This window comes from Vicugna pacos, chromosome X, assembly GCF_048564905.1.
Source record: "Vicugna pacos chromosome X, VicPac4, whole genome shotgun sequence".
In the NCBI taxonomy this organism is placed as follows: Eukaryota; Metazoa; Chordata; class Mammalia; order Artiodactyla; family Camelidae; genus Vicugna; species Vicugna pacos.
The window spans coordinates 91,107,035-91,132,514 of NC_133023.1; the positions used below are offsets into that span (position 1 = coordinate 91,107,035).

A 25,480-nucleotide genomic window follows, 5' to 3' on the forward strand; every position below is an offset into this window, starting at 1 on the left:
CTTAAATATCATAATTATGCATTTTCCTATTGGGCTGGGGCTGTTCGTTTTCGTTTGACCAGTGCCTATTTGTCTCTACATCTCATTTTGACATCCAAGGCTTTTTGTAATTGTCTACTGATCTTGCCCTCTGCAAGTTTCCAACACGCACCCTCTGCTCCATTCAGACAAAGCTTCTTGCTGTCCCTTGTAACACTTCCTGTCTTTCTGCAGTAAAGCATGGTGTTAAGCGCACACAGTTTTGGAGATCAGGCAGACCTGGGTCCCAGTTCTACCATTTGCTTAGCAGGATGAACCTTTTGAACCTCCATTTCCTCATTTGCAAAACAGGATTAACTACCTGTTCTTATACGGAGCTGTTAGGAATAAACAAAATGATGAATGAAATGTGCCTAGCATAATGCATAGCACAAAAATGCTCAACAAATAACTATTCTCATGTTGTTCTCCGTGCCTTCCTGAAATCCTTTGAGCCTCCCCAAATTCTCCCCATGCTTCGAGGCCTGGCTTCAAGTCCCACCCTCTCTGAAGAACACTTCCAGATAATTCTGGTTCATTCTTAACTCTGTGTCTGAAAACCGCTCTACGATTGTTGCCACTGAATTTTATTTTGTATCATCTTTTGTTTCATTCAACGATGCTTCTAGGACATGTGGGGGATCCAAACAAATATTTTTGTGGGGCTTGTCTAAATACACATCTTGAGTCATCTTAAAATCACCATCAACACTATTCTGGTAGCCCAACCTCATGTGATACCATGAAACAAATACCATACCAGCCAGCTGGAATGATTTGCTTGCCAGAATATTCTCCTGGAACCAAGACTCTGGGAGAACTCAATAAGCATGAGTTCAGAAGCTTCTTGGGGCATCTAGTTGACTCCACATGTGGGGTAGAGGATTGAAGAGTGCCTCAAAGGGGAGAGAGGGGGTCTGGGGTCCACATAGGTTCAATTTTAGATTGGGACTCCTTACGTAGCTGACACTGCAAGCCTTGGTCAGTCGAGACACTGGAGGGGAACACAGAAAATTTTGAGAAAGATGCTTCTTGCCATCAAGACCCACAAAGAACCTCCTCTGGATTTGGGGCACTTGCCCTGATGGTGCTATCTACCTGGCCAGTCCTCAGCACTGGAGGGGGACTTAGAAAATATTGAGACAGTCATTCCAAAGCATGGGACCCCTGAAGTGAGGGCCCATTGCAGGGGCCCCACTTGCTTGGGTCTAAGGGCAGTACACTGTTTACATTTTGTCTCTATATCAAAATGCAAGTTACTTGAAAAAAAAAGAAGTGCATTCTATTTCATTTCCCCATCTCTCACCCCTGCCCTCTGTTACAGAATGCATGGTGTACTGCAAAGTATTGTATAAGGACTTCTGATAATGTTGGGGTAGTTGTGACAACAGTAGCAGGTCCTAGTCCCCCCAACTTTACCTTGCTCACCACTTAGGCCTGAGGGCAGTGCCTTTAACCATGTCCTCCAGGTGGCTCTGAATCCCCTGAGTAGCTCTCTAAGATGTGGAAAGAGGAGTATCTAAACAGTGAGAAAAGTCTGCAATTCATACAGAAGCAGAACTTTGGGTATAATGGGCCCAGGAGGAAGGAGTCTTGTAACTGGGCAGATAGGTGGGTGGGTGGCACCTGGGCATCCCCCATTGCAAGCCAGCCCAAGAGAGCTAGGGCATTCCCCATCCTCCCACATGCCTGTCATGCTGAGACTCCAAGACCTTGAATATATTTGGGGAGGAAATATTTTCTTCTAAGAAGAAATTTTATTTTTCTGAAAACAAATTTACTTTTAGCCCCCATATGTTATCTCACCCAACATGCAAATACACACGCGTGCCTTCCTTTCCTTCCTCCCTGTGACTCTTACCTCTCTACTGTTCCCCATATGCTAGTTATATGACCTTGAGGGACGTTTCTTAATATCTGTGTGCCTCCATCTCCTTTTTGGTAAAAGTAGGAATAAATAATGACGTTTAGCTCAAAGAATGGAAGGCTAGAACTGATAATGAAAACCTCTGGTATGATAGGTGGTGGTCCTGATAGTTTCCCTCGTTCCAGTCAAAACATGCATACACACACTAATAAATTCACTGATTCAGGCATTCACTTCCACATCCCACAAACACCTGTGATAGTCTCCTGTATGTCAGGCTCTATGCAGGTGGGGGCAGGGGGCCTAGGTCTTTTTTTCCATCTTGCAGAACTTAAAGCCTCTGACATTCTGTGCTCCTATGCTGTAGAACAGGAACTGTGGTTAAGAATGCTGTTTGTGTCTTTGGAAAATTTGATTCCTTGTATATAAGTCTTTGGAAAAATTGTTAGCATTATCTCCCCCATTTACAAACTGTTAATTTTCAGTAGGTAAAGATCAGATTAGATTGTGTGCCAACTAAACAATCCCATACATTTTCCCCCTCCTACTGAAATGTTTGTCTTCCTTTTATTGTTCTGCCTGCCTCCTCATTGTTATTCATATAGTTCTGTCACTCACAGCTCTACCTTACCACAGATTACAGAAATATCAGTTCATTAAACAAGTTCTGCCACTTCGACTGAGAAAGAAACGCCTGTCTCCATGTACTGTCTACTAATAAATGGAGACAAACAAAAAACAAATACACAAGATAAATTTAACTCCTGACTGATGTACTCACCACTCGGCTGTTTGGTGTGATTACATTAATATTTTATGAAATTCACTTAAAAGCAAGTATATTCATGACATATGGCTAAAGCCAGCATAGATAAACTCCCTTTCTTCCTTATGTTCAATATGCCAACAGTTCATAGGTACACTGCCCAGAAGGGCTTGCTAGAGGGCAGGTTGTACATTGTACATGATATTTCAAGGGCTCCTATCACATTTATTATTTCTTTTGTTTATCTGCAACCATTAAGCACCAAAGTAGACCTGAATTTCCAATACCAACCAAGAAAATAACCATTTGAAATCATAGCTCTCAGACAGTATTTTCAGAATCTGGAAAAAAAAATCAAAGAAATTCAACAATTTAAAATATATTGGGAGTAGACCCGATAAATTCTCTCCCTTTTCCAGATCCTGCTCTGCCTTGAGGAGTACAGCCAACAAGTGCATATTACGTCTTATGTTGGGAATTCAAACTTCTGAATGAGATTTGAAATCATTTTATAAAAGGGTTGTGGAAAAGGCCAAGGTATTCGCCTAAAGTCCTTCCACAATAAATATGCTGTTCTGTTTTGCTTTTACTGTCTCTTCTTCTAACACCCTTCCCCTGCCCCCTTCTTGACTCTTGGCATGGCCATTGGTGGAAGTGTCATAAGATGTTGGTTTTTAGTCCCTCTTCTGATTTATGTACTTTCCAAAGTCCCAGCTTACTGGAAATGCTGCAAATGCTGTGTGTTAGTTGGGCCAGCTTGCTCCTCAAAGTTGCAGCTCTATTAACATGATTTCAAGTAATGTTTCAGTATAGCCTTAAGCTTTCCTGCTGCCTAGCAACTTGCACTTAACTCAACCTAGAGTAGTTATGTAGCAATGTTATCATCCTTCATTCTCTGTGCACATCTGAGCCACGGAGCTACAACTGAGGCAAATGTTATGTCTGTGCTGCCACCCAGTCACCCTTATGTCTATCCATTTATATGTCCTTCAATACTTTGATGCCAGGCCCTCTGCAGGTGTGGGTTGAGGGAATGAGTAACACAGAATCATTAACCTCATAGTTTAGTTTGGAAACAGCCACACTGTTAAATAACTACAATGCTTTATTATCAATTATCACTTTGTTTATTGCGTGCTTACAATGTGCTAGGAGCTATGCTAAGCATTTTATATAATCTCATTCCAAAAGACCTGTGGTCTAGGTACTGTTATTATCCTTCATTTTATAAATAAAGAAACTGGGGCTCAGAAAGGTTTAGTTACTTGCCCAAGGTTACACAGCCAGTAAGAGGCAAGACCTAGGATTCAAATCCAGGTTGGTATAACTCTAATGTTCTTAACTATAGCACTGCCTTTCAATGTAGTATGACAATTGTTTTAATCAGTTAATTTAATTACAGGTATAAGGTGAAGCAGGTATGCTGAAAAGCATGGCAGATGAACAACAAAATACTTTTACATAATTCCATTTTCCAAGTGTGGTGGATTAAAGGTGGATATAAATTCTTTGATTCCCCTCCTATCTGTGGTGAAGTCTATGCCCCACTCCCTTAAGGATCTGAATGGGCTCTAGAACTACTTCGACCAATAAAATATGGAAAGAAGGGATGTTGTATCCATTTTCTTGCCCAAGCCTTAAGAGAGATAAAATTTCCATTTGTCTCTGGAAACACTTGCTATGAGAGCTTCAGTCACAATGTAACATGTCTGACTACCATTCTAGAGAGATGACGTGCAGAGGGCCTTAGTGTAAATGGGAAGGGAGGAGCCCAGCTGAACCCAGTGTTTTATCTGTCCCTGCCAAGGTGCAATGCATATGAATGAAGTTGTCTTGGAACTTCCAGACTAGCCCACCACAGCTGAGGCATCCCAGTTGATACCATATGGAACAGGATTGTCCATTTAAGTACTTCCTCAATTTCTTCATCCAGAAAAATCTTACAATGTAATAAAGTGATTGTGTTTTAAGTCACTAAATTATAACGTGTTGGCCATGCAGCAATAGGTAAGCAGAATATGCAGCATGCCTGAGGAGTGGGGTGTGACTGGTTAGTAGAGTTAGCTGTTTTCAAATAATGAAAATAGAAAGTACACCAAGCAGCCACCTAGATTGACATTATTTTTCTGATTATTGAAATGGTGCTTTGGGACCCAGCAGGGCCCCAGAGCCACTGCCTTCAGCAATTGTTGTCACTGTACTATTGCTGTGAGGGGAGGGCCAGTTGGGACAATGCCAGATGATGGACATTCTACCAGATGTACTAGGACTACAGATACCTACAAAACACTAGAAACTTTAGAGGTTGCCCATCTTTGATCCGTGACAAAGACACCACATGTGCCAATTTTATGGTTCACCCCTTCATATTTTCTGACAGGCCAGATCACAATGGCTTCTTTCTGTACCTCTACTTATGCAGCAGAGAAGGAGGATGGTGTCCATAATACTACTGTCCGTTAACTGAGTGTATATGAATTTCCAAGTTTTATACACATCATCTCATTTAAACTTCACAACAATCCTAAGGAATGGACAATATTATTATTCCCTATTTTACAGATGATGAAATTGAAGCTTATAAAGCTAATACAGTAAGGCCACACAGTAGGTGGCTTTTACTAGCTATACTCTCAATCATTAGTTTCCTCTGTTTCTCACAAATTCCATGGGTCCACAGGAAAAAAAAAAGATGCTTCTTGTCAGATTAAGCTCTGTACTTAACCTGTAGTGGCCTTCAAATGTTTCTACCCAAGAGGCTACCTTAGGTTTGCTTACCTCTACACCTAGAATTTCCAGTTGAGATACTCAATGTATATATTGTCACAGAGTTAGATAATTTAGAGGCCTCTGTTTTAAATCTAAAGTCTCAACTTTAACCCACAGGAGAAGTTGGAATTGTGGCAATGTATGAACTGGAGGTAGGCCTATTTAGGAGTTATATGTTTACTATCCTGCTTGCCTTTTCAGAACTGGACCCTGGTTGCGGCTGTTTGGAGGCCCCTTCATACCCTCAGAAAGGCTCTGCCTACACTTAGTGACTTCTCCTCATCCAAGTCGCCCCCAAGTCCATTAAAGGCATTTCCTATCTTTTAGGTATTCCAGAGACCCTTTGAGCACCAGGAAGTAGTTTGTACTCACAGCAAAATCACTGAAATGCAACTATAGATTAGTCCAAAATAAGTGTTCCAAATAGGATCTAATTATATATGCATAATTAAGCTTTTTATAGAAAATTATGATTCCAGTTCAGGTATATTATTGTTATTTCTTTAGAGTTCCTACAAAATTCATTGGAAAATTAAGAATTATGCTTGGGCATTGAGAAATTTTAACTCACAGCAGTCCTGACTATTTCCTCTCTATGCAGATCCTTGAAAAGACTTCAGATAGCCAACTTGAAGAGGGAACACAGATGATTTTGAACTTACCACAAGCCCTCTTGGAAACAGAATACAAGTTTTTAAGTTTTTGCATAATGACTCTCAAAACCTAACAATATCTGTTCTGCTTCTCCAAAAGATCATCAACACCCTTATTTCAGGCCAGTTGGAAAGTTGAGGCAGAGCCTGGTTCATGTACAAACGATGCAGCAAGCTGGGCTTGGGTGGGTTATGTGGCATAATTTCAGTTCATAAAGACTTTCCCTATAAATCTCAACCCTGGTCCCAAATTTCAACCAGTGAAGCTTTGTTTCTTTAGTATAAGTTTTTGCAAATATCTATTTTTCTAGGCCACCTTCCCCATAGTCCTCCCTTTGTGTTTTTGCCTTTTTAGAACATTTGACAGATTCAGGGTCATGCCCTTGACTCTCATCTAGGGATGCTGTGAATACCTCTGAAAGGGCATTAGTGAGGACATTTCACACTACATTTTTGGCTCCTAGATTTCTGGACTTTAGAGATGAATAAAATAAAATTATATATATATATATATATATATATATATATATATATATATATATATATATATATATATTTAAGATCACCAACCTCTTAATTTGCTGAGAAAAGACATGGGAAAAATAACAAAAGTTCTCCAGGTAACATACACACAATTCATAAAAGACAGAACATTTTAAAACCAAAAATATAGAAAATCTATAATCTCTGCATGAAGAACAGTCCATTCAATTGAGCAAATTTAGCTTCATGAAAAATTCACTATATTCTTAGTTTTTACATTTTGCAGTAGACTAGGAAAAGCAGTATCAACTGGTCCTGGGCTATACTTAGTGTACACCCCTATATATGAAGATCCCTGTGAAAAAATTCTTTCAGAACTAAAGTGTCAAACACATACACACACAAGTGTTAAGGACCATGAAATTTTTGACTTCTCTCGAGGATTGGTATATTTTCTCTTTGGGGAAAATGCAAATTATATAACTGATCAGGTTTCCTTTTTTGTTTTGGCTACCTGGTCACAGGTGCAGTTCAGCTTTAGAAACTGGGTGGGATCCTATGACCTATACATCTGAATTCTAATTAACCTCCCTACCTGGTCTTCACCTTCTATTCTCATTTATATTTTGATGATGGTTTATTTCACTTGTAACTTTTCTCTTTTACTGTAATCTTTTTTATAAGCTGCCTCAAAAACTTTGTGGAATAGGGTAATAGAGTCCAACTCAATATTTAACCATGTTCCCATACTGTATAGTCTTGTATATCTTCCAGTTTTGGGGTCATTGGTGTACCATTTCCTTTGCCTGGACTGTTCTTAGTTCCTTTTTTTCACCTGATGCCTTCCTATATATCTCTGGACGCTGAGTTCAAATGTTGCCACTTCTGTGAGCCTTCCCTGATCACCACTACCTACCTAACACCCGCCATCACATCCTGGCTAAAACAATACTTTTCTACATATATCAACTATGAAACTTGCTACATTGTAGTGTAGTGATATGGACTTTGCTGCCTCTACTACTGGACTCTGAACTTGAAGGCAAGGATTGAGCCATGCCCATTTGCGACCCTCTTGACCTAGCTCAATATATTTTTAATGGATGGATGGGTGAATAAAAGCACAAATGAAAAAAATGTTTTGGAAGTCCTTGAGCTGTTGAGGGTCAAGAGGCACCTCATAAATGAGAACAGGTTTTATCAGGGAGAAAATATGAATATGAGGATTATAAAAGTACTGGAGTCACTATGAGGGCAGGAATCTTTGTATTTTTTTTTGAATGATTTATCCCCAGGGCTTTTGACAGTACCTTGAGTACAGCAGGCCTCAGTAAATGTCTCTTGTATGAATAAATGAACCATCTCACTCTACCACAGTATTCAGAATAGTTTCCATGGGGAGTCTTGAAAATGCCATCACTTGGTAGTATTCAAGCTTGTTTTGGAAAGACATTAGTTCTGTTTGCTATAGTATTTTGTATATTATTGGCTCTTGGTGAAATCTTTACCATGATGATGAACAGTGCTCTCCCCTCTCAGAATCTCAACTTTGTCTGCCACTGAAGGCATATTCTATTTGTGGAAGATGTTAAAATAATAGAAACCCAAGCCTGGGCCTCCTTGAGGAGCTTGCAAAACAGTGGCCTGTCATGGTCACACATCTTCAATCTTTCTTTCTGTTCTCATCAGAGCTGGCCTGCTGGGTCCAGTGAGAACTGCTTCCTTAAGAATGACAATACTCATAGATGGGCAGGGTCTTGTTCTGGGAATAAGGTCCATGAGTCTGTATTTTCTAACATCTCTTATTATGGAGGAGGCATAGACAATACAGTGGAGACACTATAATGAAGAACATTTCTCCTTCTTTGGGACTTCACAGGCTCCACATCTGTTGCTAATGATATTTAAATTGAGGGGAAAATAAAGGGAGCAGCATGCAGTATTCAGCGAGTATCCCTTATTCAGTCCATTCTTGGATTCATCTGGGATGACAGGCAGAACAACTCTCCTTAAAAAGGCAGCCTGACTCTCTTTTGGTGCCTCCCTTCATGTGAAAACTAACATTAGTCTTATTTGACCGGCTTGGAAAAGCAAATACTCTTGCAGGAAAGACAGCTGTCAGCCAGAGGGGACCCCCTAATCTGCCATCATTGTGGATTAACTTTATTGAACAGCAGTTGTACAAAAAAATACTGTGTTAGATAAAAGGGAGCTCCACACCAAACCCCAGAGATGGCCTGTCTCTGCTCCTCACTTGATGAATATAATAAGTCAGACATTGCCCTGATGACAACCATGTGTCCAAGAGACTCAGCATCCATGACAGTATGGATTTGAGCTCTCTGGGGGAAGTCAAGAAAGCGTATGTATTATTTGTTTTTCATCAACGCCAAAAGCCTTTTCTGTTGTCACATATAGGCCAGATGAGTCCGGACAAAGAAAAGTCTGCTGGCTCAGTAGGAAACCTCCTAAGGGGCAGAAAAGTAGCTGAATTACTAAGCCATCAATGGGTGACCTCAGGGAACAGTTCTATGTGGCTCATTTGCGGCCTTTTCCATTTTAAGGAATTTGGGGCAGTAGGAAGAGGACTAGGGGGATGTTTTATCCCATTCATTTAAAACATTACATAAAAGGGTGGCACCCGGTTCCCCAGACTTTAGCAAGAAGAAGGGTAGGCATTATTGGGGTGTGGTGTCAACTTTCTATTTCTGTGGACTCCCCACCGGATTCACAGAGAGCAGTCATTAGTACTGTCGGACACCTACTATTCTCTTCACCTGCCATTGTCCAGTACTTCTCCGGGGAAAAATTCACCCCTGCATTCATTATACATCACTGTTGTTAAGAATAGAAATAAGCCATAATTTAACTTTTTATGAGCCATATATCAGATGTGAACTTGAAATAATAGTTTTAATCATGGCTGAGTTCATTGACTCACTGTGAGTTAGACATCATTCTAAGACTTTATACGTATTAACTCATTAATCCTTATAACAACCCTATGCCATAGGTGCTATTATTATCTCTGTTTTTACAAATGAAGAAATTGAGGCATAGAGAGGTTAAGTTACCTGCTAAAGGTTACACAGCTACTTAATGGCAGGCCAGGGATTTATTTGAACTTAGGCAGTCTATATTCAGAATCCATGTTCTAATTTTGATGATGAAACTGCCTTCCCAAAATAATACGGAGAGGAGAAAAATCAGTTCACATATAACTGAAGTAGTTTTACACATAGCTTTACAAAGTATGTCTTAGCCTAGTGCTACTGCCTCATATACTTTTAAGACAAGAAGGGCACTGCTAAACTAAATATCGGTACTTCTAAGACCAGGTTTCCAAAAAGTCAAGTAACTTTCCCTGGAGCATAACTCAATGATCACTGAATCACAAGGTTGAAGGGGACCCTGAGAAGCCATTTCTTCATAGTCCTTAAGAAAACAAGAGGGAGGAAAAGGGATTAGAAGCAGAAATTAAAATCACTCTTGAGGGTTCAAATGTCCGGTCGGGGGTGGATGTGATGAACACTCATTAGAGCTGACAGTGGCTGCACAGCACCCAAGTACTTTCAATTTAAGTGGGAGCTTAGCAGCTATTTGAAAGAAGTATGTTAGTATTTCCTTCAACTTAAAGAACATGTTGTATGACTAACAGCAATAATAATTATGCCAGTTAACCTTTATTGAGTGCTTATTATATACCAAGCATTGTGCTAAGTATATTATTTAACCTTCATAGCAATCTTATGAGGTACATACTATAACTACTCCATTTTACAGATGAGAGAACTAAGGTACAAATAGGTCAAGTAACTTGCTCAAGGTCACATAGCTAGCAAGTGGCAGGGCCAGGATTCAACCCAAGCAGCTTGTCTTTGAGGCCTGTGTTATTAAATACTAAGAAAGGTACTGTCTCTGCAGAAATAGCCCCCTCAGCTACTGTTAAGAGAACCTACCTCAATTTTCTAGACCTAATATTGACCTCAACACAAGCTTTAGGGCTGTAATGATAACTTGGATGATTTTTTTACTCTCAATACTAGGCGTTTTTTTGCTCCGTATTATAGATGGGTGACTAAGCACTGAAGATTACTTTGTGAGCATAGATTTATATTTAGATGTAGTAATTTACAAATAATCTGATGTAAGCTAATATTTAGTTCCCTTGGTATTAGAGCAGATTTGGCCTCAAGATTTTTCCTGGGACACACAGTTCAGACTTCCATAAACTGGTAATATTTAAGCCAAATCAGACAATCTAGTCACTTTTGACTATAAGAGATTGTGATTAAGGACCACCCCATATGGAACTATAAAATAATATATAAGATTTTAGTTTAAATTCTATTATAATGAAATAATGAAGAAAAACTAAATATAAACTGCTTTGGAAATGTTTATGAGAAATAATAATTATTTTTAAAGTATTTTAACGCCAACATTTTTGAGCATGCACTGTGTGCCAGGCATTGTGCTAAGCACAATTTAATTCTTACAATAACCCTAAGGGTTAGGTACTAGTAGTCTGATTTTATGAATGAGGAAATTGAGTCTCAAAGAAGATATGTAACTACCCAAGGTGAAGTAGTAAAAGAAACAGGCTTGAAAGTCAGGCAGACTGACTCCAGAGTCTGAATTCTTAGCCACTATGCAATACTGGCTCCTGTCATAACACCTGCTGGTCCCAGATTGGCACCACTAGTCATTTCAAACCTAAGGAGATACAAGGTCCAATCATTCTAGCCTTCAGAGAATTCTTGGTTGTTCATTTCAATCATAGTCGGTCTACTGAAGTAGGATGTAGCTAGTTGACTATAGTCTATGGTATGAATTATAGTTTGGTGGGACTGTTCTTTGCCTCTGCCACGTATAGAACATCTAAGCTCTTTTTTCCTCCACCCATTTCTCACTTACATATTTTTTTCTTTGTTTGGCTTTTTTATGCTTGTTTCCTAGCTTCAGTGTAATAACATTTCTTAATTTATTATTAAGATTATTAAGTATTGTTGTTACCTAGCCTACCTCACCCAAATTATAACCTACAAGGATTCAAAATCTGGGCTGGAACTGAGAAATTATTTTGGGGGTAACTAACTATATATAAACAAATGGCACAACAAAGAGGCGTCATTCTCAACTTTAACGTGTTTCTCAACCTTAACTTGCTTATGAATCACCTGCGGATCATGTTAAAATGCAGCTTCTGATTCAGTAGGTCTGGGCTGTGGCCTGAGATTCTGGGATTCTTAACAGCTCCCAGGTTATGCAGACCACACTTTAAGTAGCAAGGTCCTAGGTTGGCCTGGTCCTGTCATGCTTTTAAGGTGGATCACAATAAGTGAATCTGGGGAGATTAATGTTTACGATGTTTTAAAAAGCACCCTAGGCTTCCTGATACGTCAATTCCCTAATGTCTCCATAAACCCATTTAATGGTTAATGGCTCTGACAGTCCAGGAAGCTTTTTTGTGTCTAAACTAAGCCCTTCAGATGATATGGCATTTTCCTTCTGGTTTTATCTTTAGTGGAAATGGAGTTAGTACACCATGCCCATTCTCTTACAGGTTACTTTGTTTAAAAAATATGAACAGTTATTCAACATCAACAATAGTCTTTGGGATGTTCCCCACTGTCTGCTATCCTTCCCTTTATGAACCTAAGATTTTTGGGCTATCTAAGTCAGTTCCTAGCTCTGTGTTTATTTGCCTCCTCTAAGAAATCTCTAAAATTAGACAAACTTTGACATTACTTGCCAAATCCTGTTGTATTTTTATTTCAATGAGCTATTTAAATGTTCAGTGACCATATCCTGCATCAGATATACCCCTAGCTTGCCCATAGTGCAATAGGCAGTATACTAGTAACTACTGGCCACCCAGCCTGTAAAGCTCAGATTACAAAAATGCACACTCTAGGCAGAATCTGGTAAATGTCAACTTCAAAATAAGTTGTGTCATACTGTTATATTTATGTCCACATGGTCAATAAAAGGAAACACTTGTGAGGTGATTAAAAATAGCATACCAGGTAAAATTGGTTGTCCAGCAATTCCCAGCGGTGCCATTCCAAGATTATTCATTGCTGTGGCCCATGCAGTTGGATCAGACATAGGTAGCGTCATTGCAGTGGAATCCACATTCAGAGTTCTACTATTATCAGCTAAAAAGAAATGACAAGCAAAATAATTTGTTGCATTTAGGTTTCAGTATCTAGTTTACTTACCAATGTAAACTCTGGCAAACTCTTTACAGAAATGGACTGATGGACAAGTGATGGATAAGGTCTTAACTCCAGCCCTTTACAAGGGTTGAAACAGTACAGCTTGAACTGTCAGGAAGTCATAGAATTTGAAAGCAGTTTACCAGATGGCATTTTAGTGTTTCTTTCTCTTTCTCTCCTCCTCTATCCCTCGCCCCTCACTCTTACCTTCCTTCCCTTCTTCCTTCTTTCTTTCCTTCATTTTTGTTTCTAAAGTCATGAAGATTTTAATTTTTTAGAGCAGTTTTAGGTTTTCAACAAAATTGAGGGGAAAGTACAGAGAGTTCACATATACCTCCTACCCCTACACATGCATAGCCTCCCCTATTATCAAAATCCCCTACCAGAGTGCTACATTTCTTACAACTGATGAACCTACATTGACACATCCTAATCATCCAAAAGCCACAGTTTACATTAGGTTTCACTCTGGTGTTTTACATTCTACAGGTTTTGAAAAATGCATAATGATATATATCCATCACTATAGTATCATACAGAGTATTTCCAATGCCCTAAAAATCCTTTGTTCTCTGCTTATTCCTACTTCCCCACCTCCCCTAACTGCAGCTACCACTGATCTTTTTACTCTCTTCATAGTTTTGCCTTTTCTAGAATGTCATATAGTTAGAATCGCACAGTATGTAGCCTTTTCAGATTGGCTTCCTTCACTTAGGAATACGCATCCAAGTTTCCTCCATGTCTTTTTGTGGCTCCAGAGCTCATTTCATTTTTCCCCTGAATAATATTCCATTGTCTGGATATACCACAGTTTATTATCTTTTCACTGAAGGACATGGTGATTACTTCCAAATTTTGGCAATTATGAATAAAACTGCTATAAACAATTGTGTGTACATTTTTGTGTCAACATAAGTTTTCAACTCCTTTGGGTAAATACCAAGCAACACAATCACTGGATTTTATGGTTAGAGTGTATTTAGTTTTGTAAGAAACCTCCAACCTGTCTTCCAAAGTGGCTGTACCATTTTGCATTCCTACCACCAATAAATGACAGTTCCTATTGATTCACATCCTTATCAGTATTTAGTGCTGTCAGTGTTCTGGATTTTGCCATTCTAATAGGTGTGTAGTGGTATTTCATTGTTTTAATTTGCATTGTCCTGATGACATATGATGTGGAATATCTTTTCAAATGCTTATTTACCATCCATATATCTTCTTTGGTGAGGTGTCTACTAGTCATTGGCCCATTTTTAAAATCAGGTTGTTTTCTTATTGTTGAGTTTTAAGAGTTCTTTGTATATTTTAGATAACAGTCCTTTATCATATGTGTATTTTGTAAATATTTTCTTCAAGATTGTGGCTTGTCTCCTCATTCTCTTGACATTGTCTCTCGCAAGTTTTAAATTTTAATGAAGCCCAGCTTATCAATAATTTCTTTCATGGATCATGACTTTGGTGTTATATTTTAAAAAATCATTGCCATATTCAAAGTCATCTGGGTTTTCTCTTATGTTGTTTTCTAGGAGTTTTATAGTTTTGCATTTCACATTTAGGCCTATGATCCATTTTAAGTTAATTTTTGTGATAGATATAAGATCTGTGTCTAGATTCATTTTTTTGCATATGGTTGTCCAGTTGTCCTGGCACATTTGTTGAAGAGACTATCTTTGCTCCATTGTATTGCATTTGCTCCTTTGTAAAAAATCAGTCGACTTTATTTATGAGGATCTACCTCTGGGCTCTGTATTCTGTTCCATTGAACTATTTGTCTATTCTTTCATCAGTACCACCCTGTCTTGATTACTGTAGGTTTATAGTAAGTCTTGAAGTGTCAGTCTTCCAACTTTATTTTTCTCCTTCCAATATTATGTTGGCTATTTTGGGTCTTTTGCTTCTCCACATAAGCTTTAGAGTCAGTTTTTTTGATATCCAGAAAATAACTTGCTTAAATTTTGATTGAAATTGCATTGAATCAGGTTGGGAAGAACTGACATCCTGACAATACTGTGTCTTCCTATCCATTAACATGAAACATCTCTCCATTTATTTTAGTTCTTCTTTGACTTTCTTCATCAGAATTTTGTAGTTTTCCAAGTTTTCTTTTTTCAAGTGTACATACCACAGAAGCTTGGGATGATTAAGAGATTACCCATTCTTCTCATAGTCTAGTTGCATATAATTACTTTAGCAGCTTCCATACAACTACTCATACATGCAAACCAAGAAAAAACATCCATGGGTTTCCACAGTAGCAATGAAAAGGAACAATTCCTGATGTAACTTCGTATCTTTGAGGCAGTACTACTGAGCTGGACACATAATCAACACACATCAATTTGGCCAACTGAGTATTCTGAGGGTTAGGAGGATACCAGAGTATAAGCAGATAGGAGACATAGCCCCTGCCTTCAAAGGTTATACAATCTAATTGAAGAGACCAATGATGCTGGTGATGATTATTACTATTATCATTACTCTAATCACCTCCATCCATTACTACCCCTATTTATTGAACACTTGCCATATGCTAGGTGAAGCTCTTGGCATGCATTATTTTCATTTAACTTACACAACAACCCTATGAGATAGGGGATCTTTATATCTCCATTTAATAGATGAGGGGATTTGAAGGGTTATATATATAGTCCAAGGTCACACAAGATGTGTACTTCTAGCCACCATGATTTAGTATCTCCTAATTAAACAATTAGGAAACAATTAGAGAGTCAAATGTTATAGACAAGAAATGTTACGGAAGTTTAAGGAATGAAGAGCTACTGTGGTTTGAGTAGGTGGGAAAGGCTTTGTGGAGAAGATAGGATTTGAAAGAATGGTCCAGATTTCTACAGAATATCTTGAGTTATGGGTAGTTATTAGATAGGTGAAGAAGAGGGGGTAAGGCATTCCAGAGCAGGGATGACATAAGCAAAGACTTGGAAGTGAGATATACATATATATATATATATTGCACAGTTGGGAGAGATATAGCCGTAAATCATCTGAGCACAAAACATCTTTTATTTTGGGAAGTTTTTCTCTGATTACCAATATCCATACAAAAAAAAAAAAAACCAACAACTTTCCATTGGTTTCCTCCTACCTCCCAGTATGCACTCCTACCAGTTACACCCCCAAGGCAACTCTATTCTAATAGTAGCTTGCTAATATCCGTCCATCACATCCTTCCAACCTGGCAATATGAGGGATGATCCTTGGCTGGGTTACTTATACAAGTGCTATTTTGGTCACTGATTGGTCATTATAAGCAAATATAAATGTCCAAAACATTATTTCTGAAATATTAGTTTTTATTATTCCCCTATACTGCCTATGCTTCCTCTCCATAAACCATCCCCTCAACAGAGTGATTGCTGGCCCTAAGCATTTCTTACTGCAATCAGAAGTCACATTTCCAAACTGGTGATTTCTCCATCTGTAGGAGCTCTAGTCCTTACACCCAGTTTTCAGTGCTTTCCTTGTAGGCATATAAGAAGTCTAGAAATAGCCTCTGTAAATATTATCAAGAAAACAAACATGGGGCATTAAATATCCATTGGTCAAGAGTTTATATAGTGATTATTAGGTTCATCCTGACTTCCAGCCCCAACTAGGGGAGACAAACTTTTAGAGAATGTTGTAGCTGGAAGGGACCTTTAGACATTACTGAGTCTGCACTCTGATTTTTTTTCTGCTGGCTAGAGAATGACTTCCAGTGGAAACAGGTAGTTTTTAAGAAGAATTGGGCCCCCATGCCGAAAATAATTTTTGTAACAGTGTGGCTACTCATTGGCTCTGCAGGCCTGGGAAATAGAAGAAAATCAGGAATTATTCTCAATAAAGAGTTCCGAGATCAAAGAATTTATAATGTACCAACGAGCCACACTCTGGACTAATTTGGTGGGTGTGAGTAGAGAATGATCTAAATTATTAGTTTTTTTAAAGGACAGCATAGTATCACTATTTTCAAACTACATATTAATTCATAGTGCTTGTTAAAATATTAGCAACTACAGTTCCTGCTAGGCTTGTTTACATGAATAGATAGGGAACATGTGTAATTTAACAGCATTATTTTGCTATAATGAACTTGATTCTTAAATCCTTAAGGAGTTCTGCTTTAAATGCCCTTCTCACCTCCCTCCCCTTCCTCAACACTCATCTCCACCTGTCAAATCCTACACATTTTTCAAGGGTGGTCTCAAATGCCACCTTGTCTCTGACGCCACCTCACTGGAATGAATTACTCCTTTCTATGTGTTCTCATAGTATTTTATCTAGAATTTGATTTTCCCATGTTTGCTTATTCTCTCACTTCTCCCCAAACATTTTATTGTATCTTACTATGTACTAGGTTCTGTGCTAGGGACTAGGAATACAGAGATGAACAAAACTCATTTACTGCTCTGGAAGAACTCCATATACAATGAGAGGCATGACATATAAACAATCAAACACAAATCATTGTAGTAAGTATTGTATCAAAAACTAAAAGGCAAGTGCTACAGGATACAGAAGGGGTAATGAAATATGCTGGAATGGATTTGCAGATATGTGTTTGGGGTTGGGGGTTGGAGGAGATGAAGAATAGCCAGGGAAGTCTTCAGTGGCAAAGAATTATTTGAAATGAGTCTTTAAGGAGGGGTAGGATTTTCCTCTAGTTAGTGAGTGGAGGAGTAGGGTTGAAGAGCATTCCAGGAAGCAAGAACAACTGAACATTTACCATTGACTGCCTTGAATTATAGCTACTGGATACATGTCTCTCTTCTGCTAGCCTGCATGCTCCTTTAGGTCAGGGACTGGGTTTGGGGCATCTTTGTTCCCCCATTTCTTAGTTTAGTGTCCGGTATGAAGTAGGTATTCAAAAAATACTGGAGTGAATGAAGGAAATCAACTTACACTGATTTGGGGCACAATAATCAATCCATGCAATGACACCGAGTGATTATTTGTATATCTTTTCAGAATGATAAATTGTCTTAAAAGGGATGACATAATTTCTAAACTTATTCTCTCTCCAGGACAACTTAATTTACACGTAGGGATTTACTTAGTGTTACAACCAGGGATAGATGGACCCAACTAATAATTCAGTTTGATCTTATTAGTTATAATCTTTTTTCCATATAGACACAGTCATACATATAAGTAAGCTTGTAAATTTTTACTTTCAAAGAGAAATCCCAGATGATCATCTCTGGCGGCAATCTGGATTTAAAGTCTGCACTAACAAAACATGCTGTGCTAAACATCTGTTACGAATCATCACTTAATGTGGAAAAGTTAAGTCTTGGATTCAGTTTCCAGACTAAAAATGGACATCCAGCAATTTGTTTAAGTGTTTTATAAAAGCAGTCCCATGTCACTAAAGGAAGCGATTGCTCATTTTCCCATGAGTCCTACGTTCACTGGCAGCAGGAAAGAATATTCAGAAGGTAAGTGCCTGTGGTTGTCAAATGCTCTTCAAAATACCTCACCCAAGTCTGTAGGACACCAAGTGTCCTGCTATGCTGGTTTTCTTGTTCTGCTTGTGTGGCAACTCCTCAAGAGAACACAAGTTGTAGAGTGGTAGTAAATGAGTATCCTCTGGGTAAGCTGATTGAAGATATGGCACTAGGAACAAGTGATCATTAGCACCAAAAGAATAAAAGATTGAGAAGTGAACATCCACTTTAACCTGGCACCACCCCATAACTATCAAATCACTACTGCCATCTGTTTGTTTATCTTTGCATTGTTTATGCTTCACTGATTAAGTCATCAATTACTCTCAGCGATCTGATCTTGAGGACAACACACGCACACACACACATTCTGTGATACACCCCATCCTATAGTGGAGTTAACTATTTCAAATGTTTCCTTTATTTCCTTTGAAGTAAGTTCATTACGTTGGTGCCATCTTGCCAAATATATTTTGTTAAGACATAAGCTCTTCTTCTCTGATGATTTATTATCTTCTAATTCTCTGTTTTGTTCTCTGTTTTATATCCATTGGTTTTTATGCCTGCTAGAACTTTGTTACACAGCATTGTACAAAGTTGAGGAAAGGATTTTATCAACAAACATCTATTGAAAGTCTCCTAAGAGTAGAAAATAACCTTGTCTAGTGATTAAGAGCATGGGTTTGGTAATCAGATGGCTTTGGACCAGAGTTTAGCTCTACTACTTAGTGACTGTAACATGCTCATTCTCATTCTCTTTCTCTCTTTACTTTTTGCCAGTCTGCCTTCCAGCCTTCTTTTCATATTTACTGTATGTTCATTGAACATTTTCTATGTGTTAAGCATCACTCTAGATGCTGAAGACATTCTGGTGAATCAAACAGTCCTCATCCTTGGTCTTACTTGATAGTAGCTACTTTATAGATTTGTTAAAGATTAAATTAGATAATGTGGGTAAAGAATTTAACATGGTTTCTGGGTCATATTGAGCACTTGGTAAGTGGTAATAATGACATGGTAATAGTTAGGATGATGATGATGATGATGATGATGAAGTAGTCCCAGCCCTTGAAGAGCTCAAAGTCTACTGAGAGATACAGCATATATATGAATTATTACACTACATTTTACAGATAATGAAACTGAGGCAGAGAGAATTTAAGTAATCAGCTCAATATCACTCAGCTAATAAGTGGTAGAACAGGGATACAGACCCAGGCAGCTCTGATGCCAATGCCCACAGTCTCATCCATCACACTAAACTCCCTCCAAAGAGCCCCTTTATTTCCTGTGTTCCCCTAGCTCACTGAAAACATTACTATCACAGCTCTTACAACATTATATTTTTATCACCTCTTTCTATGGCTCTTTCTCCTCCTAGACTCTGTAATCCCTTATTCCTCCTTGTAATTCCTAGTGCCTAGACACCATTTCTGACATAGTTCAGCAAACACTTTTAAACAAATTAATAAGAAGATCTATGAGTATGTAGAAGGGAGTCCTGCACAGACATTGTTCTTCCCAGAAGCAGATGCCAAGCTATTCAGAATAGGGTACTATTCTGTTGTTGTATTAAGATAAAATATATTTTGGTGGGGTTCTTATGAATATTTTAAATGGAGAGAGAAGAAGATAAAATGGTGGTAATTTGGGGTATTATAATCCTACCATGCTATGATATTAGAGAATCAAAATTATAGAAATACAAACTTTAAGAAAGGTAAGTCTGGAGATGGGGAGATAATTTTTCATCACAGAGAAATTCTTTATGGGTAAGAAGGAACCGACTGAAATTTCTTTGAGAATTTAAGGCAATTACATTTACTAAAATAAATGTGCATGTAGCAGTCATATTTGTTAGTACCTTGGGGGTAGGGGATATAAACCTCATTTACTTTTGTATATTCTACAGTGACTACCTCAAAGTATGTGCCAATAAGTGTGCTTTTAAATAAGTGAACTCTGTAAGAACTCAGAATTTACAAAGTGGGGCTTACCTGCAATGCCTATTTCATAGACCCACATCCATCTAAAACCACTTTGCACTGTGTGGTCCTGAACCGTGAACTTAGCTCTCTAGTCATTTCTGCAGAAGGAAGATAGCGATCCAAAGCTGGGTGAGACATCAGACCTCTGGAACATACCAGGACTTAGACAAATGGTGAATAACAGTGTTAATGATAGTAATTATAAGAAGACTAATAATAGTTAACATTTCTTTAATTCTTATTACATGCCAGGTACTGTCCTAGGCACATTATTTACATTAATTAAAAACTCACAACCCTACGAAGTAGGACCTCTCATTATCCCCATTTTACTGATGAGGTAACAAGAAACAGAGAGGTTAAGCAATCTGTCCATGGTCATACATTAGCTTACAATGGAGCTGGGATTCAAACCCAGGCAGTCTTTCTCCGCAGTTCATGCTTTTAACCACTATCCTATAAAAAAACTAGGGGAGTCAGAAAGTTATAGAATATTTGAGCTGGGAGGGCTAGAGGGCTCATCATTACAGATGGGTGCTCCCCATGTCCTCTATTGTAGTTCTTAATGGAGGCTAAGTTTACCCTTCCCAAGGCACATTTGGTAATATTTGGAGACATCTTCAGTTGTCACAACTGGGAGTGGGGAGGTGCTACTGACATCTAGTGGGTAGAGGTCAGGGATAATGCTAAACATCCTACAATGTGTGGGACAATCCCCCACCCCCAAACAATGATCTGGCCCCAAATGTCCATACTGCCAAGGTTAAAAAACCCAGCTCTATTGCAGCAATTTTCATATGTTCTTACTGGAGAGTGCCTTATACTCATGGTTCCATCACAATGCTTTCTCGTCCACCACACATGCAGCCAATCCCAACTTCTGAAATTTATGCCCTACTCCCTTCTGCCACTGTGCTAGGACTAATCTGATCACACTCCTCCCATTCTCAGCCATGAATATATTAGCATTTTTAGAATGGTTAATTTTATGCTTCACATCAAAGAAATGATCCTTATGGTGAGGAGTCCAGGTGCCATGGTAGGCTGATGGGGTTCTGTTTAGAGAGTAGTCTTGGAAATAGCATTAGGATTATCATGCCAAAGGAAAAGAGAGGCCGTCTAGAAAATCCTTGCATGGAATGCAGAAGACAACCCCATCTCTAGCATAACACACTAGACCTTGCATACAGTAGGCACATAAGAATTGTATGTTAAGGAAGATTATGGCCCAAGGGCAGGGTTGGGTGTCCTAAAACTCAATAGCATGATACTTTCTGTTCTCTGGCTAAGGGAAAGGAAACAGCAGGATAAATCATATTTTGGGTCTACATTAAGTCTGGGGCTCAAGGGTTTACCCAGGTTTGGTATTTATTGCTCATGGAGCAATACTGTGTGTTGTAGGTGTTATTTTGAATCCCTGCTCCTTTTCTTTGAAACTTAACAATCCATCATTGTTTTGAACAATGCACTGAAGCCTCAGGCACACCCTACTCTCTCTCCGATCACAGATGTCACCAGCAGTGACGCCACCGCTTGCATTGTGGCTGTGCAGGGTAAGAGAACTGACAGGGCTTTTGTAAGACAAGGTTCCCAGGAGGCATGAGAGAGATGACGCTATTTAGACAAGCAAGGGCTTTATCTCCTTATGAGTGTTACCAAGGATGGGTCAGAGAGCCACTCAAGGAGATCTGGATGTCACAATATATTCTTCCTTGGGGAAGAAGGGGTAAGGGAAGGGGAGGGAAAAGGAAATATAAAAGGGAAAGGGAAGGGTTTTTATGCTAGCTTATACAGTTGGTAATTATTCACACAAGAGCTGTGACTGTGGTGCTGTAGGGGTGGGAGAGAGTAGCTTGATCCTCAGGGTATGCAGATGAGGACCTCAGGGTAGAGGGTGCTTTCACAAACTGACCCTCATGCTGGAAGATTCATTGTTCTAGTCTACAAGCTGAATGGTCCTGGAGACAGCCACCTCCATACTGGAACAGTTATAATGATGTTCAAGGTTTTAAACTGGATATATAAGAAGCTAGGGTGTCAAGTCAGCCATCCAGATGGCAGTTCCAGTGGGGTGGGGGTGTAGTGAGGAAGAAGAAGGCCAAAGGGTTTGGCATAGACCTCTCCAAGGAATTCACAGTATACACCCTATGTTTATGAAGGGAACAGGGTATAGTGGAAGGAGTACAGCTTGGGGCCAGGTATAAAATCAAGTCTTGGCTCTATTACTTACTAGCTGTGTGACTTTAGGCAAGTTCCACAAACTCTAGCCTGTTTATTCACCTGCAGTTAGAGATAATGATACCTATCTTTCAGGTACTAAGTTAATGATAATAATTTTGATTCTTAATAATGGTTAAATGCTTATTATGTGCCAAACACCGTTTTAAGGCTTTATATGTATTATGTAATCTAATCCACATAACAATCCTGAGACAGGTAATATCATTAGACCCATTTTACAGATAAGGAAAAGGAAACACAAAGAAGTTAGGAAGTAGCCCAAGGTCACAGATGGCATTAATGCTGGAGTGAAATTCAGATTTAGGTACTATGGCTCCACAGCCCATACTTTTAGGCACTGAACTCTATCCTATCACTGCAGTATAAAGAATGCTGAACCCGATATCTAACACAGAGCAAGTATTCAATCATGATTTAACCTCACTTCCTTTATCTCTCCTTTCCTTTTTTTTTCTGTTTAAGAAAGAAACCATTCAGCTGCCCTACTGGGGTCTCTTCTTCCACTTCTTTAAGCTGAAGCCAGGGGTTTTCTTTGTTATTTCAGGATGGGCTGGCATGAGTTGAGAAATCTCAGAGATAGTCCTTGTCACTTCAAGGTTATTAGCTGAATGTGAGCCAGGAAAATAGGCTGAAGTCAGACGCAAGGGCCCAGGAATCCCAGTAGGCTCCACCACAGGAACCTTGGAGGACTTCCTCTGTCGGTAAGAGAAGTGGCTAGCTGTACTAGAGAGGCTCTCTTTGGCTTTTCTGCACTTAGGTCCATAATTCTCCACCCCTAACTTCTTGAGCTTCTGAGATACCAGTGAACTCACATTACCTTGGTCTAGGTTGAATGGTGGACTGTGGCCCTCTAGTCTTTAGGATTGCATCATCACATTCATTCTATATTTCCTCACCTAACAGAGAGAGAACATCAAAAGCATAAATGGGCCACAAAAATGCTACCATACCTCAGCTCCTTTAACATCTCCACTAATTGCCTGTTGAGCCACACATTTTTTTTCCTGGTTTTGAAACACACACATTAATATTACTGACAGGCTCCCAAATGTTGTAGCTACTGGTTTCAACTAGAAATCTTAATGTTTAACAAACTGACTAACTGTATTTCAGGTCCTGAGCATCCTCTTTAAGTTAATGGCATTGCTGGTGATGGAGGGGGAATGGAGAAAGAAAAAAATAGAAGCATAAAATCTGAAAGTTCCCAAAGCTCTGTGGTCAATGCTTTTTTGAGGTAAGTTGCGTAAGAGATGATTTGGCAACCCCGCGGTTATGCTGTTGGAAGTCTGGCAAGATCTCTTGGAGAAAAAAAATAAACAGCCCTGGGGTTAATCCACAAGCCGTTTTGCTTTAGCCTTTGTTGCTGAAAATCTTTCCAACATGTTTCAATCCACTTCCTTGCCACAGGAGATAGAGTACAACAAAGATAAATATAGCATAGGCTAGATCTGGAATTAGGAGGGCTGAGTTTGAACTCTGGCTCAACTATTTACTCGTGGTGTAGCAATTACTTACACCCGTGTTTGTCCAAATGCAGTCCAACCATGTGCATCAGAATCACCTGGAGTGCTTGCTAAATAGTCAAGTTCCAGAGTCCACTGCTGACGTTTTCATCTGGGAGGTGCTAGGAAATCTGACTGCTGAATAAACACCCTAGATAACTCTTACACCCACTACAAATTTGAGAAACACAGAGCGTCAGTTTCCTCATCTATAAATAAGAATGATACCACCCCTTTAACAGGGTTGTGGTGAAAACAACGCAGGTGGTCAATATATGCTCGATGTACCTGAATCTTTGAGTGAGATTATGGCAGGGCTTCAGGATACATTCTGAATATTAATTTAACAAACATGTTACATCCATGCAGCATTTGATGGTACCAAGGTGAAAAAACCCATGTTTCCCCGCCCTTTGAGGGGCTCATATACTAGTGGGAGAGACAGACATGGAAACAAAATTATCGTATAGTTTGATAATGGCTAAACAGAGATATGAAGTGAGAGGCAGCTACTCCACTCGGACGAGAGGTGGTGGTGGAGGAGGGAGGGGAGCATACAGGAAGTGATGCTAAGCTGGAGGCAACTTTAAAGTGAGTTTTGAAAGATAAGTCAGTTTTGGTACTGTGGATATCTTAAAAGTGGAGGAGATGAGGCTGTATTTGTGCTAAGTCTAAAACCTAGAATAGAAATTGTTCCTGTTTGGAGGAGATGGGCATGAGTGGAGAATACTTTCCATATCAGTCTACTTATTATTCCTTGCTCCTAAAAGTAGAATGTTAAAAAACTGGAGTCATTTTGTGTTCTCCAGTTCACTGGACTCTGAGAGGATAGGTATTAGACTATGTTGCTGACTTGCCTTTCAAGTCACTAACTACAAGGCCATGGTCTAAGTCAGGAGGGTGGGACACTGGCCATGACCACTATAAACAAGTCAAGTGTTAAATCCTACTGATAATGGGAACTTTGGCTTGAGAACTAGCTGTCTCAGCAGAGTCATCCTCAAATATTAAGGGCAATGCTATATATACACATACAGCCACAGGAGGCAGTGACTAATGGCTCTGCTTTAGGCCAGCAGCCCTAGCCTCTTTCTAGTTTCCTTACCTCTACAGGCAGCCTAATTTGGGTTTTCAAACTCCACCTGAAGTTGACAAATAATCAGAAAACAATAGCCTTACTATTCAGAACTTCCCACTGTCTCTACCACCCTTCATGTTTCAAAATGATTGAGCTTTTTGAAAACTACAACATACTCCTATCAATCCCCATTATGCCTTTGGCCAGACCAAACATAATAAACTCTCAACCCTTAATTCTGTGTGACCCTGAATGAAAGAAAAATAGGCTTATAACAGTAGTTAAGATCATGGGCTTTGGATTAGATCTGAGTTCTAATCTTGGCCTGCCACTTATTAGCTGTGTGATGCTAAGGAAGTGACTTAATGTCTCTGTTCTTCACTTTTCACATCTGAAAAATGATGATAAGAGTAGTACCTCTCTCATAGGGCTGTGGTAAGGATTTAA

At 39.1% G+C, this 25,480-nt stretch overlaps 1 protein-coding gene across 10 annotated transcripts in view; it reads right to left on the bottom strand.

Annotated features, from left to right (window-relative positions):
- ENOX2 (ecto-NOX disulfide-thiol exchanger 2) overlaps positions 1 to 25,480 on the bottom strand; it is a 258,174-nt gene that overhangs the window by 67,333 nt on the left and 165,361 nt on the right. For 8 of the 10 annotated variants that reach the window (XM_015238923.3, XM_015238922.3, XM_031671327.2 and 5 more), the window contains one exon: positions 12,583 to 12,717. In XM_015238923.3, coding sequence (XP_015094409.1) covers positions 12,583 to 12,679 — 97 coding nt within the window. In that variant the 5' untranslated portion in view covers positions 12,680 to 12,717. Of the gene's footprint in view, positions 1 to 12,582; positions 12,718 to 20,221; positions 20,291 to 23,270; positions 23,290 to 25,480 lie in introns of those variants that run through there. The other 2 variants (XM_072956359.1, XM_072956360.1) reach the window with 2 other exon arrangements.